The following is a 13,080-nucleotide window of genomic DNA, read 5'->3' as shown; positions in this document are numbered from 1 at the left end:
AGGCATAGAAACAGAAATATCCTCACTGCTAAGAGGTCTGGATTGTATCTATAACATGACTTCTGCAGGATTTCTGCAAGAAGCCATGCCAATAAAATTTAGTCCCAGGGCTCAGGCTTTCCACAGGGTTTGATGTGTCAGCCCTGTAATTTTATTTCATTTCCTGCTTAATGGTTTCCCTTGCTGTTGTTGCTGTCACTGATAAATAACTGTATGTTGTATAATTCTTAAAGTGATTTACAAGTATTATGTGCTATTCCGAGGTCACAAGAAAGCCAGGGACTCTCTCAGGCTGAAACATTTACCTACTAAAAAGCTGTGCACAGTGTGTATTCTTTGGGAGGCATTCTCTAATCCTTATGAGATTTTTGATTCTAAGTTTTCTGCTTTACCCATATATGGCAAATTCAACAGGTGGTAAATGGCTTAGGTAAGATAGTTCTAAGAAGAAGTTGATTTCTCTATTAGGTTTTAGACTTGGTTTATCAACTTAGATATGAAACCTCGCTGTGGTATATCAAGCCCTTCTCTAAGCCCAAAAAATGCATGTGGTACAAAGTCCTTTTGTCTTAAAGCTCTCCAATTTAGATGTTTAGAGAGTATTAAGAGATAAAGTGTGTTGCCAGCCAAATGATTGTTGTTTGTCACTGCATACTAGGGAAGATGGTACTAATGGGTTCACTTTATTTTAGTCAAACTAGAAATGTAAAGCATATAAAAAATAAATTCATTTGGGATCAAAATAAACCACCAAGTCAGAAAAGAGTTCTCAGCTTGTTTTTAGGCCAGAGAGTTATACATTTAATGGTATTGTGATTTATAATGGAAAGCTGATTCATGGATTGGAAAAGAGGTTGAAATGGGACGAGGCCCACAGGATATCACTTTTAAGATCTAGAAACAGTGTTTTCTCTCCAAGTGGGAAAAAAATCTAGTCTTTTGATATGACTCGTAGAAATAATTCTTCTTTTAGAACACACTAACGTTTTGGGTTTTCTCCAAGCTTATAGCACGTGGTTTTGTCAGTCATGTACGTGTGCTTCAGGACGACATGGAGGAAATTTAGTATCAGAATAAAGAATGCTATAGGCTTGTGGCTGGCTGCTTAAAAATACTTTGACAGGGAGTTAATATAGGAACTGTCTTCAGATCGTTTGTGCTTTTATGACGTTTTTGTTTACCCATCATTTTGTTAAAGGGTAAGATCCTGGGAGTGTCATAGATAATTAGACATCAACTTTGTTTGTTAATGTTTACAAAAAAAGAAGACCAGGTTTTGTTTCTATTCATCTGCAAACTTTGCTTGTAAGGCCAGATAGTAAATATATTAGACTTTGCAGACTACATATGGTTTCTGTTGCATATTCTTTTTTGTTTTTTTATAACCCTTTAAAAATGTAAAAGTCATTCTTAGCTCTCAGGCCATAAAAACAGGCCTCAGGCCAGATTTGGCCTGTGAGCTGCAGTTTGCTGACCCCTAGACTAGAGATCAAAGTACAGGACCCAATCTTAGAGCGTATGATTCTGTTTGTAATGCCTGGGTTTTTTGAATTTTTTGTTTTTGTTTTTGTATTTATTTTGATCATTCAAGAAATACTGAACCACAGCCAAATCATATCCTGAAAGAACTCTTCCTAGTCGTGAAGAAAAAATTATTTGTGCACATAAAAGTGTAATCATGTAAGATTTAAGAAACAATGCAACCATAGAAGACAGACCATGGCAAATAAAAACACAAAAACATGTTTAAGGGGGCGGAGTCAAGATGGCGGCGTAGGCAGACTCTGAACTCACCTCCTCCCGTGGACACAGCCAATTTACAACTACTCCTGGAAAAATTACCCCGAGACAGAACTGAAAACTGGATAAGAGGAACTCCTACAACAACAGACAATCCTAACTGGGGTAGAAGAGGCAGAGACTCCCTTCCGGAGAGGAAAAACGCCGCCTTCACAAGCCGCCAGCTTCACAGCCGCCAGGAGCAGCTCACAGGTACGCAGCCTCCCTGGAGGCGCGGGGCCCTGAGCCAGGGAGCACCCCCGCTGTGGGCATTTTGTGGACCCAGCACAATCGACACCAGCGGCATAATATCTGACTTTGCCTGCTACTAAAACATTGGGGAGCACCCCCAGAAAACCCGGTTCACAAAGAAACTAAAACTGGCTCTTAAAGGGCCCGCGCACAAACTCACCCGTTCCAGAAAGCATCCTAAAATCACCAGAAAGAAAGGTGCACAGTGCTTTGGTGACAAGAGACTCACCTAATAGGCCCTGAGTGCATCTCGGTGAGGGGTGAGACCTCTCCAGGGACTGGGACATTGGCGGCAGCCATTGTTGTGGCCTGGTGTGAGCGTGCTGACACAGACGCCATTGGAGTTCTCCCTGAGGCCAGCTAGCCCAGGGTCTGCTCCACCGATTTAATCCAGCTCAGCCAGGGCAGGCAGCCCACCCTAGAGACTGGCCCCACCCAACAACAAGCCCTCAGGCAACGTGTGGGCCTACATAGATTGGTGACTGGATTCTCTGCAGCCTGGCAACTGAGCCGACTTGAGCGAGGCAGGGTGTGCACAAGGAGCGGGTGGAGAGTGTGGGGCGGTGGCGGAGTGTGTGGGGCTCCTGCCGTGGAGAGACTGGGTCCGCTTGGGGAGGTCGGGGCGCTCACACAGGGCAGGACTGTGTTGACTGTGTGTGTGGACCTGTGGGCAACAGGGCTTGTCAGCTGCAGAAGACTTGTGCTTCTCAAAGACCCACATAGGAGGTTTGCCCCACCTTCCAAAGCCTGAAACAATTGGGTGCTCCTGTGCCTGAGGCCAGCCCCACCCAGCTGCAATCCTCAGAGAGCTGACAAGAGACCTAAAGGCTGGAGGCTTATAGCAATTGTAAAGCCCTGAGCCTAACAACCTGCCAGGGTGGGGGCCTACTCACTTAAAAGAAATACTGCAACACAAATGTGGTATTAGAACTTGCAGCCAACTGTGCTGGGGCTCCCCACACCTGATAAAGAGACTGAAGGGCCCACAACAACTACAAGCAGCTGAGCATTACAACAGCTGGCCAGGAGCATAACTCAGCCTCCCTGGGCGCCTATAGGGAGAGCTAACAGGCCACAATAGAAGGACACACGTAGCCCACATAGGGGCCACCCCTGGAACATTGAGAACTGAGGGAAGCACACTGGAAGCTTCCTAAGGCATCACTTACATAAGGTCACCTATCCAAGAGCAGGAGACGTAGCTGACCTACCTAATACGTAGACACAAGCACAGGGAAAGAGGCAAAATGAGGAGGCAAAAGAATACATTCCAAGTAAGGGAACAGGACAAAACCCCAGAAAAGGAACTAAGTGAAACAGAAATGAGCAACCTACCCGACAGAGAGTTCAAAATAAGAGTGTTAACGATGCTCACTGATCTGGGGAGAAGAATAGATGAACTCAGTGAGAATGTCAACAAAGAAATGGAAGATATAAAAAAGAACCAATCAGAAATGAAGAATACAATACTGGAAATGAAAAATTCATTAGAGGGACTCAAAAGCAGAGTAGAGGATACAGAAGAACGGATCTGTGAGCTGGAAGAAAGACTAGAAGAAATTACCCAAGGTGAACAGGTAAAAGAGAAAAGAATTAAAAAGAGTGAGGACAGTCTAAGGGACCTCTGGGACAACATCAAGCGCACTAACATCCGTGTTATAGGTGTCCCAGAAGGAGAAAAGCGAGACAAGGGGGCAGAGAATCTATTTCAAGAAATAATAGATGAAAACTTCCCTAACCTAAGGAAGGAAACAGACATCCAGGTACAGGAAGCACAGAGAGCCCCAAACAAGATAAACCCAAAGAGGCCCACACCAAGACACATCATAATCAAAATGTCCAGAATTAAAGATAAAGAGAGAATCCTAAAAGCTGCAAGAGAATGTCAAGTTACATACAAAGGAAACCCCATAAGGCTATCAGCTGACTTCTCAGCAGAAACCTTACAGGCTAGAAGACAATGGCACGATATATTTAAAGTGCTAAAAGGAAAAAACTTACAGCCAAGAATACTCTACCCAGCACGGTTATCATTCAAAATGGAAGGAGAGATCAAAATTTTCCCAGATAAGCAAAAATTAAAGGAGTTAGTCACCAAGAAACCAGTGCTACAAGGAATGTTAAAGGGACTGATTTAAGGGGAAAAGAGAAGACCACAAATAGGAAAAATTATCTATTTCCATGATTAGAACGTAATGGATACAAATGCACAAAAAAGAGGTTAGATATGATATCAAAAACATAAAAGGAGGGAGGAGGGGAGTTAAAGAGTAGAGCTTTCAGACAGAGGTCAAACTAAAGTGACCATCAATTCTGTATAGAAGAAGTAAGGAACAGAGAAGGACTACTACAACACTGAGAAAAAAAAAAAAAAAAGGTAAAAAATGGCAGTAAGTACATACTTATCAATAGCTACTTTAAACGTCAATGGACTAAATGCTCCAATTAAAAGGCATAGGGTGGCTGACTGGATAAAAAAACAAGACCCATATATATGCTGCATACAAGAGACACACTTCAGACCTAAAGACACTCACAAACTGAAAGTGAAGGGATGGAAAAAGATACTCCACGCAAATGGCAATGAAAAGAAAGCTGGGGTAGCAGTACTCATATCAGACAAAATAGACTTTAAAACAAATACTGTAAAAAGAGACAAAGAAGGGCATTACATAATGATCAAGGGAACAATCCAACAAGAGGATGTAACACTTGTAAATATCTACGCACCCAATGTAGGTGCACCCAAATATATAAAGCAATTATTAACAGACATAAAAAGAGAAATAGACAGTAACACAATAATAGTAGGGGACTTTAACACTCCACTTACACCAACGGATAGATCATCCAAACAGAAGATCAATAAGGAAACATTGGCCTTAAACGACACACTAGAACAGATGGACCTAGTAGATATATACAGAGCATTCCATCCAAAAACCGAAGAATACACGTTCTTTTCAAAGGCACATGGAACATTCTCCAGGATTGATCACATATTAGGCCACAAAACAAGTCTCCATAAATTTAAGAAGATTGAAATAATACCAAGCATCTTTTCTGACCACAACGGTATGAAACTAGAAATCAACTATAGGAAGAAAATCAGAAAAGCCACAAATACATGGAGATTAAACAAAATGCTACTGAACAACGACTGGGTTAACGAAGAAATCAAAGAAGAAATCAAAAATACCTGGAGACAAATGAAAATGAAAATACGACATGCCAGAATTTATGGGATACAGCAAAAGCGGTTCTAAGAGGGAAGTTTATAGCGATACAGGCCTATCTCAACAAACAAGAAAAATCTCAAATAAACAATCTAACAATGCACCTAAAGGAACTGGAAAAAGAAGAACAAACAAAGCCCAAAATCAGTAGAAGAAGGGAAATAATAAAAATCAGAGCAGAAATTAATGAAATAGAGACCAAAAAAAAATAGAAGAAATTAATAAAACCAAGAGCTGGTTCTTGGAAAAGATCAACAAAATTGACAAACCTTTAGCTAGACTCACCAAGAAAAAAAGAGAGAAGGCACCAATAAGTAAAATCAGAAATGAAAGAGGAGAGGTTACAACAGACACCTCAGAAATACAAAAGATTATAAGAGAATACTATGAAAAGCTATATGCCAACCAATTCGACAATCTGGAAGAAATGGATAAATTCTTAGAATCATACAACCTTCCAAAACTGGATCAAGAAGAAGTAGAGAATTTGAATAGACCAGTCACCAGTAAGGAGATCGAAACAGTAATCAAAAACCTCCCCAAAAATAAAATTCCAGGACCAGACGGCTTCCCTGGTGAATTCTACCAAACATTCAAAGAAGACTTAATACCTATCCTTCTCAAACTCTTCCAAAAAATTGAGGAGAGGGGGAAGCTCCCTCACTCATTCTACGAAGCTGACATTACCCTGATGCCAAAACCAGACAAGGACAACACAAAAAAAGAAAATTACAGGCCAATATCACTGATGAACATCGATGCAAAAATCCTCAACAAAATACTAGCAAATCGCATACAATATGTTAAGAAGATTATACACCATGATCAAGTGGGATTTATTCCAGGTATGCAGGGATGGTTTAACATTCGCAAATCAATCAACGTAATACACCACATTAATAAAATGAAGAACAAAAATCACATGATCATCTCAATAGATGCAGAGAAAGCATTTGACAAGATACAGCATCCATTTATGATAAAAACTCTGACTAAAATGGGGATAGAAGGAAAGTACCTCAACATAATAAAGACCATATATGAGAAACCCACAGCTAATATCATCCTCAATGGTGAAAAACTGAACAGTATCCCTCTAAGAACAGGAACCAGACAAGGATGCCCACTGTCACCACTCCTATTTAACATAGTATTGGAAGTCCTAGCCAGAGCAATCAGGCAAGAGAAAGAAATAAAAGGGATCCAAATTGGAAAGGAAGAAGTGAAACTGTCACTATTTGCAGATGACATGATTTTATATATAGAAAACCCTAAAGAATCCACCAGAAAACTTTTAGAAGTAATAAACGAATATGGGAAAGTTGCAGGATACAAAATCAACATACAAAAATCAGTTGCATTTCTGTACACTAACAACGAAGTAGCAGAAAGAGAAATTAAGAATACCATCCCATTTACAATTGCAACAAAAAGAATAAAATACCTAGGAATAAACTTAACCAAAGAGGTGAAATATCTGTACACCAAAAACTATAAAACATTTCTGAAAGAAATTGAAGAAGACACAAAGAAATGGAAAGATATTCCATGCTCTTGGATTGGAAGAATTAACATAGTTAAGATGTCCATACTTCCTAAAGCCATCTATAGATTCAATGCAATCCCTATCAAAGTTCCAACAACATTTTTCACAGAAATAGAACAAAGAATCCTAAAATTTATATGGAACAACAAAAGACCCCGAATAGCTAAAGGAATCCTGAGAAAAAAGAACAAAGCTGGAGGTATCACACTCCCTGATTTCAAAATATACTACAAAGCTATAGTAACCAAAACAGCATGGTACTGGCACAAAAACAGACACACAGATCAATGGAATAGAATCAAAAGCCCAGAAATAAACCCACATGTCTATGGACAGCTAATCTTTGACAAAAAAGCCAAGAACATACAATGGGGAAAAGAAAGTCTCTTCAACAAATGGTGTTGGGAAAACTGGATAGCCACATGCAAAAAAATGAAAGTAGACCCTTACCTTACACCATACACAAAAATTTACTCCAAATGGATTAAAGACTTGAATGTAAGATCTGAAAGTATGAAACTTCTAGAAGAAAACATAGGCAGTACGCTCTTCGACATCGGTCTTAGCAACATCTTTTCAAACACCACATCTGACTGGGCAAGAGAAACAATAGAAAAAATAAACAAATGGGACTACATCAAACTAAAAAGCTTCTGCACAGCAAAGGAAACCATCAACAAAACGAAAAGACAACCTAACAATTGGGAGAAGATATTTGCAAACCATACATCTGATAAGGGCTTAATCTCCAAAATATATAAAGAACTCATGCATCTCAACAACAAAAAAACTAACAGCCCAATTAAAAAATGGGCAAAAGACCTGAACAGACATTTCTCCAAAGAAGATATACAGATGGCCAACAGACACATGAAAAGATGTTCAAAATCACTAACTATCAGGGAAATGCAAATCAAAACTACAATGAGATATCACCTCACGCCCGTCAGAATGGCTATAATTAACAAGACAGGAAACAACATGTGTTGGAGAGGATGTGGAGAGAAGGGAACTCTCATACACTGCTGGTGGGAGTGCAAACTGGTCCAGCCACTATGGAAAACAGTATGGAGATTCCTCAAAAAATCAAAGATAGAACTACCATATGATCCAGCTATTCCACTGTTGGGTATTTATCCAAAGAACTTGAAAACACCAATTTGCAAAGGTACATGCACCCCTGTGTTCATTGCAGCGTTATTCACAATAGCCAAGACTTGGAAACAACCTAAGTGCCCATCAAGGGACGAATGGATAAAGAAGCTGTGGTATATATACACAATGGAATACTACTCAGCCATAAGAAACGATGAAATCCAGCCATTTGTGACAACATGGATGGACATTGAGGGTATAATGCAAAGTGAAATAAGTCAGAGGGAGAAGGTCAAATACCGTATGATCTCCTTCATTAAGTAGTTGATAATAACAACAATAAACAAACACATAGGGACAGAGATTGGATTGGTGGTTACCAGAGGGGAAGGGGGGAGGGAGGAGGGTGAAAGGGATAATTCGGGACATGTGTGTGGTGATGGGTTGTAATTAGTATTTTGGTGGTGAACATGATGTAATCTATGCAGAAATAGAAGTACAATGATGTTCACCTGAAACTTTTACAATGTTATAAACCAATGTTACTGCAATAAACAAAAAATTAAAAAAAAAAAAAAAAAAAAACATGTTTAACATCACTAGCCATTACTGAAGTGCAAATTAAAACCAGAATGAGATACTACTATATACTTATTAGAACGGCTAAAATGAAAAATACTGATAGTACCAAATGCTGGCAAGGATGTGGAGAGATTGCATCTCTCCTGCATTGCTGTTGGAAATGTAAAATGATATAGCCACTCTAGAATTCAGTCTGGCAGTTTGTTAAAAAACTAAACATGAAACTACTATATGACTCAGCAATTACACTCCTGGGCATTTATCTTGGAGAAATGAAACTTAATATTCACATAAAAACCTGTACACAAATATTCATAGATTTATTTTTAATAGCCAAAAACTGGAAACGACTAAAATTCCTTCTACCAGTAAATGATTACACAAACTCTGGTATGTCCATACAATGGAATACTATTCAACAGTAAAAAGGAACGATCTATTGATACACACAACTTGGAGGGAACTTAAGGGCATCATGCTTAGTGAAAAAAGCCAGTCTCAAAATTTTACATACTGTATGATTCCGTTTATATAACATTCTCGAAATGACAAACTTATAGAAATGGAAAACAGGCAAGTGGTTGCCAAAGGCTAGGGAAGGAGAGGGAGGATAAGACCATAAAGGGATGTCACAAGGGACTTCCTTTGTGGTGATAGAACAGTTCTGTATCTTGATTATAATGATAGTTATATGAATCTATACATGTGATAAAATGTCATAAAAGTATACACAAAAATATACAAAAATGTGTGCAAAAAATGGTGAAATCTGAGTAAAGTAGTCTAATTAATTGTACTTTGCTAACCAATTACCTGGTTTTGATAATGCACTATGGTTATGTAAGATGTCGCCATTGGGAGAACTGGGTAATGGGTGCACAGACCTCTTTGTATTATTTTTGCAACTTCTTGTGAGTCTTTAATTATTTCAAAATAAGAAGTTAAAAAGAGAGAGAGAAAGAGCATGATGAAGGGAGAGAGGGAAAAAAAGATAGAGAGAGAAAGAGAGAAAGAAACAACGGAGCCTTCCAGGCAAGAAGCTGAGTAAAAAGGGCTGATTTACCTTCCTACCTAAAATGATAACAAAACCAAAATTTTTTAAACAGACAAAATACATGGAAAAACAGTTTCCAAGACACTAGACATCAGGCAATGAAAGAAAGAGATCACTGGGAGGTGGGAAATAAACAAAATGAGCCCCTGCTTCCTGCCTTGAGGGAGTCTCCAGGCTGTAGTACAGGGAAAGGGAACTAAAGTGGAGCCTAACAGACTCCCTGAGTTGAGCAGACTATGATGAGAGTCCGCTGCGACCAACACAGCTCTAGTTCATAGGACACAGTACCAGAGGGAGTAGAACCTGGTGCCACACATTCAGGAATAATGCCTGTGCCACCTGCCAGACTGGAAAAAAATCATAACTCATGGGGCACTGGGTAGAGCACTTAGTACTTGGAAACAGCCATAAACTGAGCACTCCTCCAGAACTGCCTAACAAATCATAAAAGCAAGAGATGAAAGGCTTAAACTGTTCCAAGTAACTTAACTGCATCCCTGAACAAAGCTCAGGATTTACAGGAATATGAAAATATCCAGCACCCAACAAAATAAAATTCACAATGTCTGGCATCCAATCAAAGATTATCAGACATGCAAAGAGGCAAGAAAACATGACCCATAATGAAGAGAATATCAATTGAAACCCACCCAGAACAGACACAGATGTTAGAATTAGCAGAGGAGGAAAATAAAATAGTTATTATAACTGTATACCTCATGTTGGAATAAAGTTAAGACATGGAAGATATAAAAAAGACTAAAAATGAATTTATGGAAGTGAAAATTACAATATCTGAGATGAAAAATACAGTGGATGGGATTAGACGTGAAAGATATGAGGAAGAAAGAGTCTCTCCAGAACACTTCTTGGGCAAAACTGATTAATTGTATACTTGCTCAAAACCTAGAGTACTGTTGTCTTTGTTATCATTCTAGGTAACTGAGAGAAAATATAATTATGGACACCATTAAAACTAGCTCAGAAATACTTTCTTCTCAGTAAAAATTTGTTGTCAAGATGTCTTAGGTTGCACTTTTGTCAAGAGAAGACAAACAATTAAAGAATATTGACAGCATTAAATATTTGGTTATGGAATTGTGTGTGGTATTAGAGGTTTTGTTTGTGAAATATATCCATTAAAAATAAGAAGGTTTCAGGGGCCGGCCCCATGGTGTAGTGGTTAAGTGCGCGGGCTCCACTGCTGGCGGCCCGGGTTCGGATCCCGGGCGCGCACCGACGCACCACTTCTCCGGCCATGCTGAGGTTACGTCCCACATACAGCAACTAGAGGATGTGCAACTATGTCACAACTATCTACTGGGGCTTTGGGGGTAAAAAAAAAAGGAGGAGGATTGGCAATAGATGTTAGCTCAGGGCTGGTCTTCCTCAGCAAAAGGAAGATTAGCGTGGATGTTAGCTCAGGGCTGATCTTCCTCACACAAAAAAGAAAAAAAACCTGCAAACCAAAAAAAAAAAACCACACAAATAAAAAACAGAGCAGCTTTCCTTTCAGAGTTGTCCTGAGAAAATGAGAGGAGGGAACAAGCCCAGGTAACCTCTTTGCAACTCTTTCCCAACTCAAGCTATCTTTACTAAGATTTTTGCTGTTCCAAGGTGTTTTTCAGTTTTAGAGATGTGTTGTTAGAATCTGTGTAGTCAAATTATTGCTCTTGTCAATCAAGATATAACTTTTTGCAATTTCGTGTTTCAGGGCTCCTGAATCAAGCAAGCACACGTGAAAAATGGATTAAGGCTGATGCCCCAAAAGGCACTGTAAGTTTGAGAAGTCAGAGCTGGTTTCAGTCCCTAAAACTACAGGACTAAGAATGGTTTGAGTTGTGTTTATAGTTTTTAACAGTCAGAGCTGGTTTCAGTCCCTAAAGCTGCAGGACCAAGAATGGTTTGAGTTGTGTTTATAGTTTTTAACAATGAGTAGCATAACAATGACTACAAAAATGCAAATACCACTGTTCATTTAGATGTTGAAAACAACAAATTGGAATGAATACTAGTGAATTGTCTTGGGGGGACCTTTTCAAAATTTGTACTTAGCTATTGTACTAGTTTTCTATTGCTCTGTAACAAATTACCACAAATGTATTGACTTAAAATAACACCCATTTATCAGCTCACAGTTCTGTTGGTCAAGAGCCCAGCATGGCTAGGTTCTCTGCTCAGGGTCTGCACAAGGCTGGACTCAAGCTTTTGACTGGGCTGAGTTCTCACCTGGATGCTAGGGGGAAAAATCTACTTCCAAGCTCATTCATATTGTTGGCAAAATCCAGTTCCTTGTGACTGTATGACTGAGGTCTCCATTTTCTTGCTGGCTGTCAGTTGGTGATCACTCTTAAGCTTCTAGAGGCCACCTGCATCCCTTCTCATGTGGCCCTCTCCATCTTCAAGCCAGCGATGATGCATTCAGTTCTTCTCATGCTTTGAATATCTGACCTCTTCTGCAGCCAGCTGGAGGATACTCTGCTTTTAAAGGGCTCACTTGATTAGGTCAGGCCTACCCAGGATAATCTTTGTTTTGCCATATAATGTAACATAATCATGGCAGTGATATCTCATCGTATTCACAGTTTGCACTCACAGTCAAGAGGAGGAGATTATACAAAGGCATGGGTAAATGGGGACAGTTATCTTAGACTTCTTTCTACCATAGGTTTCATGTAACGTGTTTTCTACTTATTTGTCATGGCATCAATGTAAATTTAAGCTGTGAATAAAACACATCATAAATGTGATGCAGTTGCTACTGATTCTTAATTTTTTTTTTGCATAATTTTTACGACATAACTCGTTGGAGGGGGAAACATTCAGCTATTTTATAGCCTGATGTATGAAGATAGATTTTCACTTTTATAGTGGTGTACTGTATATTATATGAATTCTCTTTCTTTCAGACCTTGTCTACTCCTGGAACATTTAAATTATACAACACTGAATAGGCCTTTCTATTGGTTTATATATTTTATAATTAGAATAAATCAGTTCTTAAACACTTATTTCTAATAAATCTTTCCAAATATTGTGATTTATAATAGTCTCTTATTGTTAATATTTCATTTATTTAGAGTTATGTCTGTTTTTAACTTATTTATGAAACCAAAAGTCAGCTTTGTGGGATATCTCCAAGTTTCCTTTTAGTCACCCTTCATGAAATAAAAATTTGTACAAATTTGCATGATACTCATTTAGTATGTTTTATGAGATTGTGGTGTGTGTGTGTGTTAAATTATTAAGTAGAAGAAACTGTGAGGCAATGCAGCAATTTTTATAATCTTTTTTCACTCTTATGCAATTACATAAACACTTTCATGACCAAAAATAAAGTTTATGAAATTAGTCAACAACTAACTGCCAGAAAGGTCGTGAGCATAATAGCACTCAACTGTATTTAAAATTATTAAAGGAATTATATATATGTATTTGGATCACATAGTCAATTCCAAATAGAAAGGAAAAGCTGCCATATTTTGCTTTCTTAAACACAGACCCATATATATCAAAAGCTTAAGAGCTGAAGATGT

The 13,080-nt window shown here is 38.7% G+C and overlaps 1 protein-coding gene across 2 annotated transcripts in view; it reads left to right on the top strand.

The window, feature by feature from the left end:
* FAM185A (family with sequence similarity 185 member A) overlaps positions 1-12,555 on the top strand; it is a 55,876-nt gene extending 43,321 nt beyond the window's left edge. For both annotated transcript variants that reach the window (XM_087442733.1, XM_004439344.3), the window contains one exon: positions 11,259-12,555. In XM_087442733.1, the coding sequence (XP_087298859.1) occupies positions 11,259-11,371 (113 nt within the window). In that variant the 3' untranslated portion in view covers positions 11,372-12,555. The remainder of the gene's footprint in view (positions 1-11,258) is intronic.
* The last annotated feature ends 525 nt before the right edge of the window (positions 12,556-13,080 follow it).

Source organism: Ceratotherium simum, chromosome 1 (assembly GCF_057802395.1).
Source record: "Ceratotherium simum simum isolate JZ-2026a chromosome 1, ASM5780239v1, whole genome shotgun sequence".
In the NCBI taxonomy this organism is placed as follows: domain Eukaryota; kingdom Metazoa; phylum Chordata; class Mammalia; order Perissodactyla; family Rhinocerotidae; genus Ceratotherium; species Ceratotherium simum.
The sequence above is the reverse complement of the archived record's forward strand: the minus strand, read 5'-3'. Positions and strand labels throughout refer to the sequence as shown.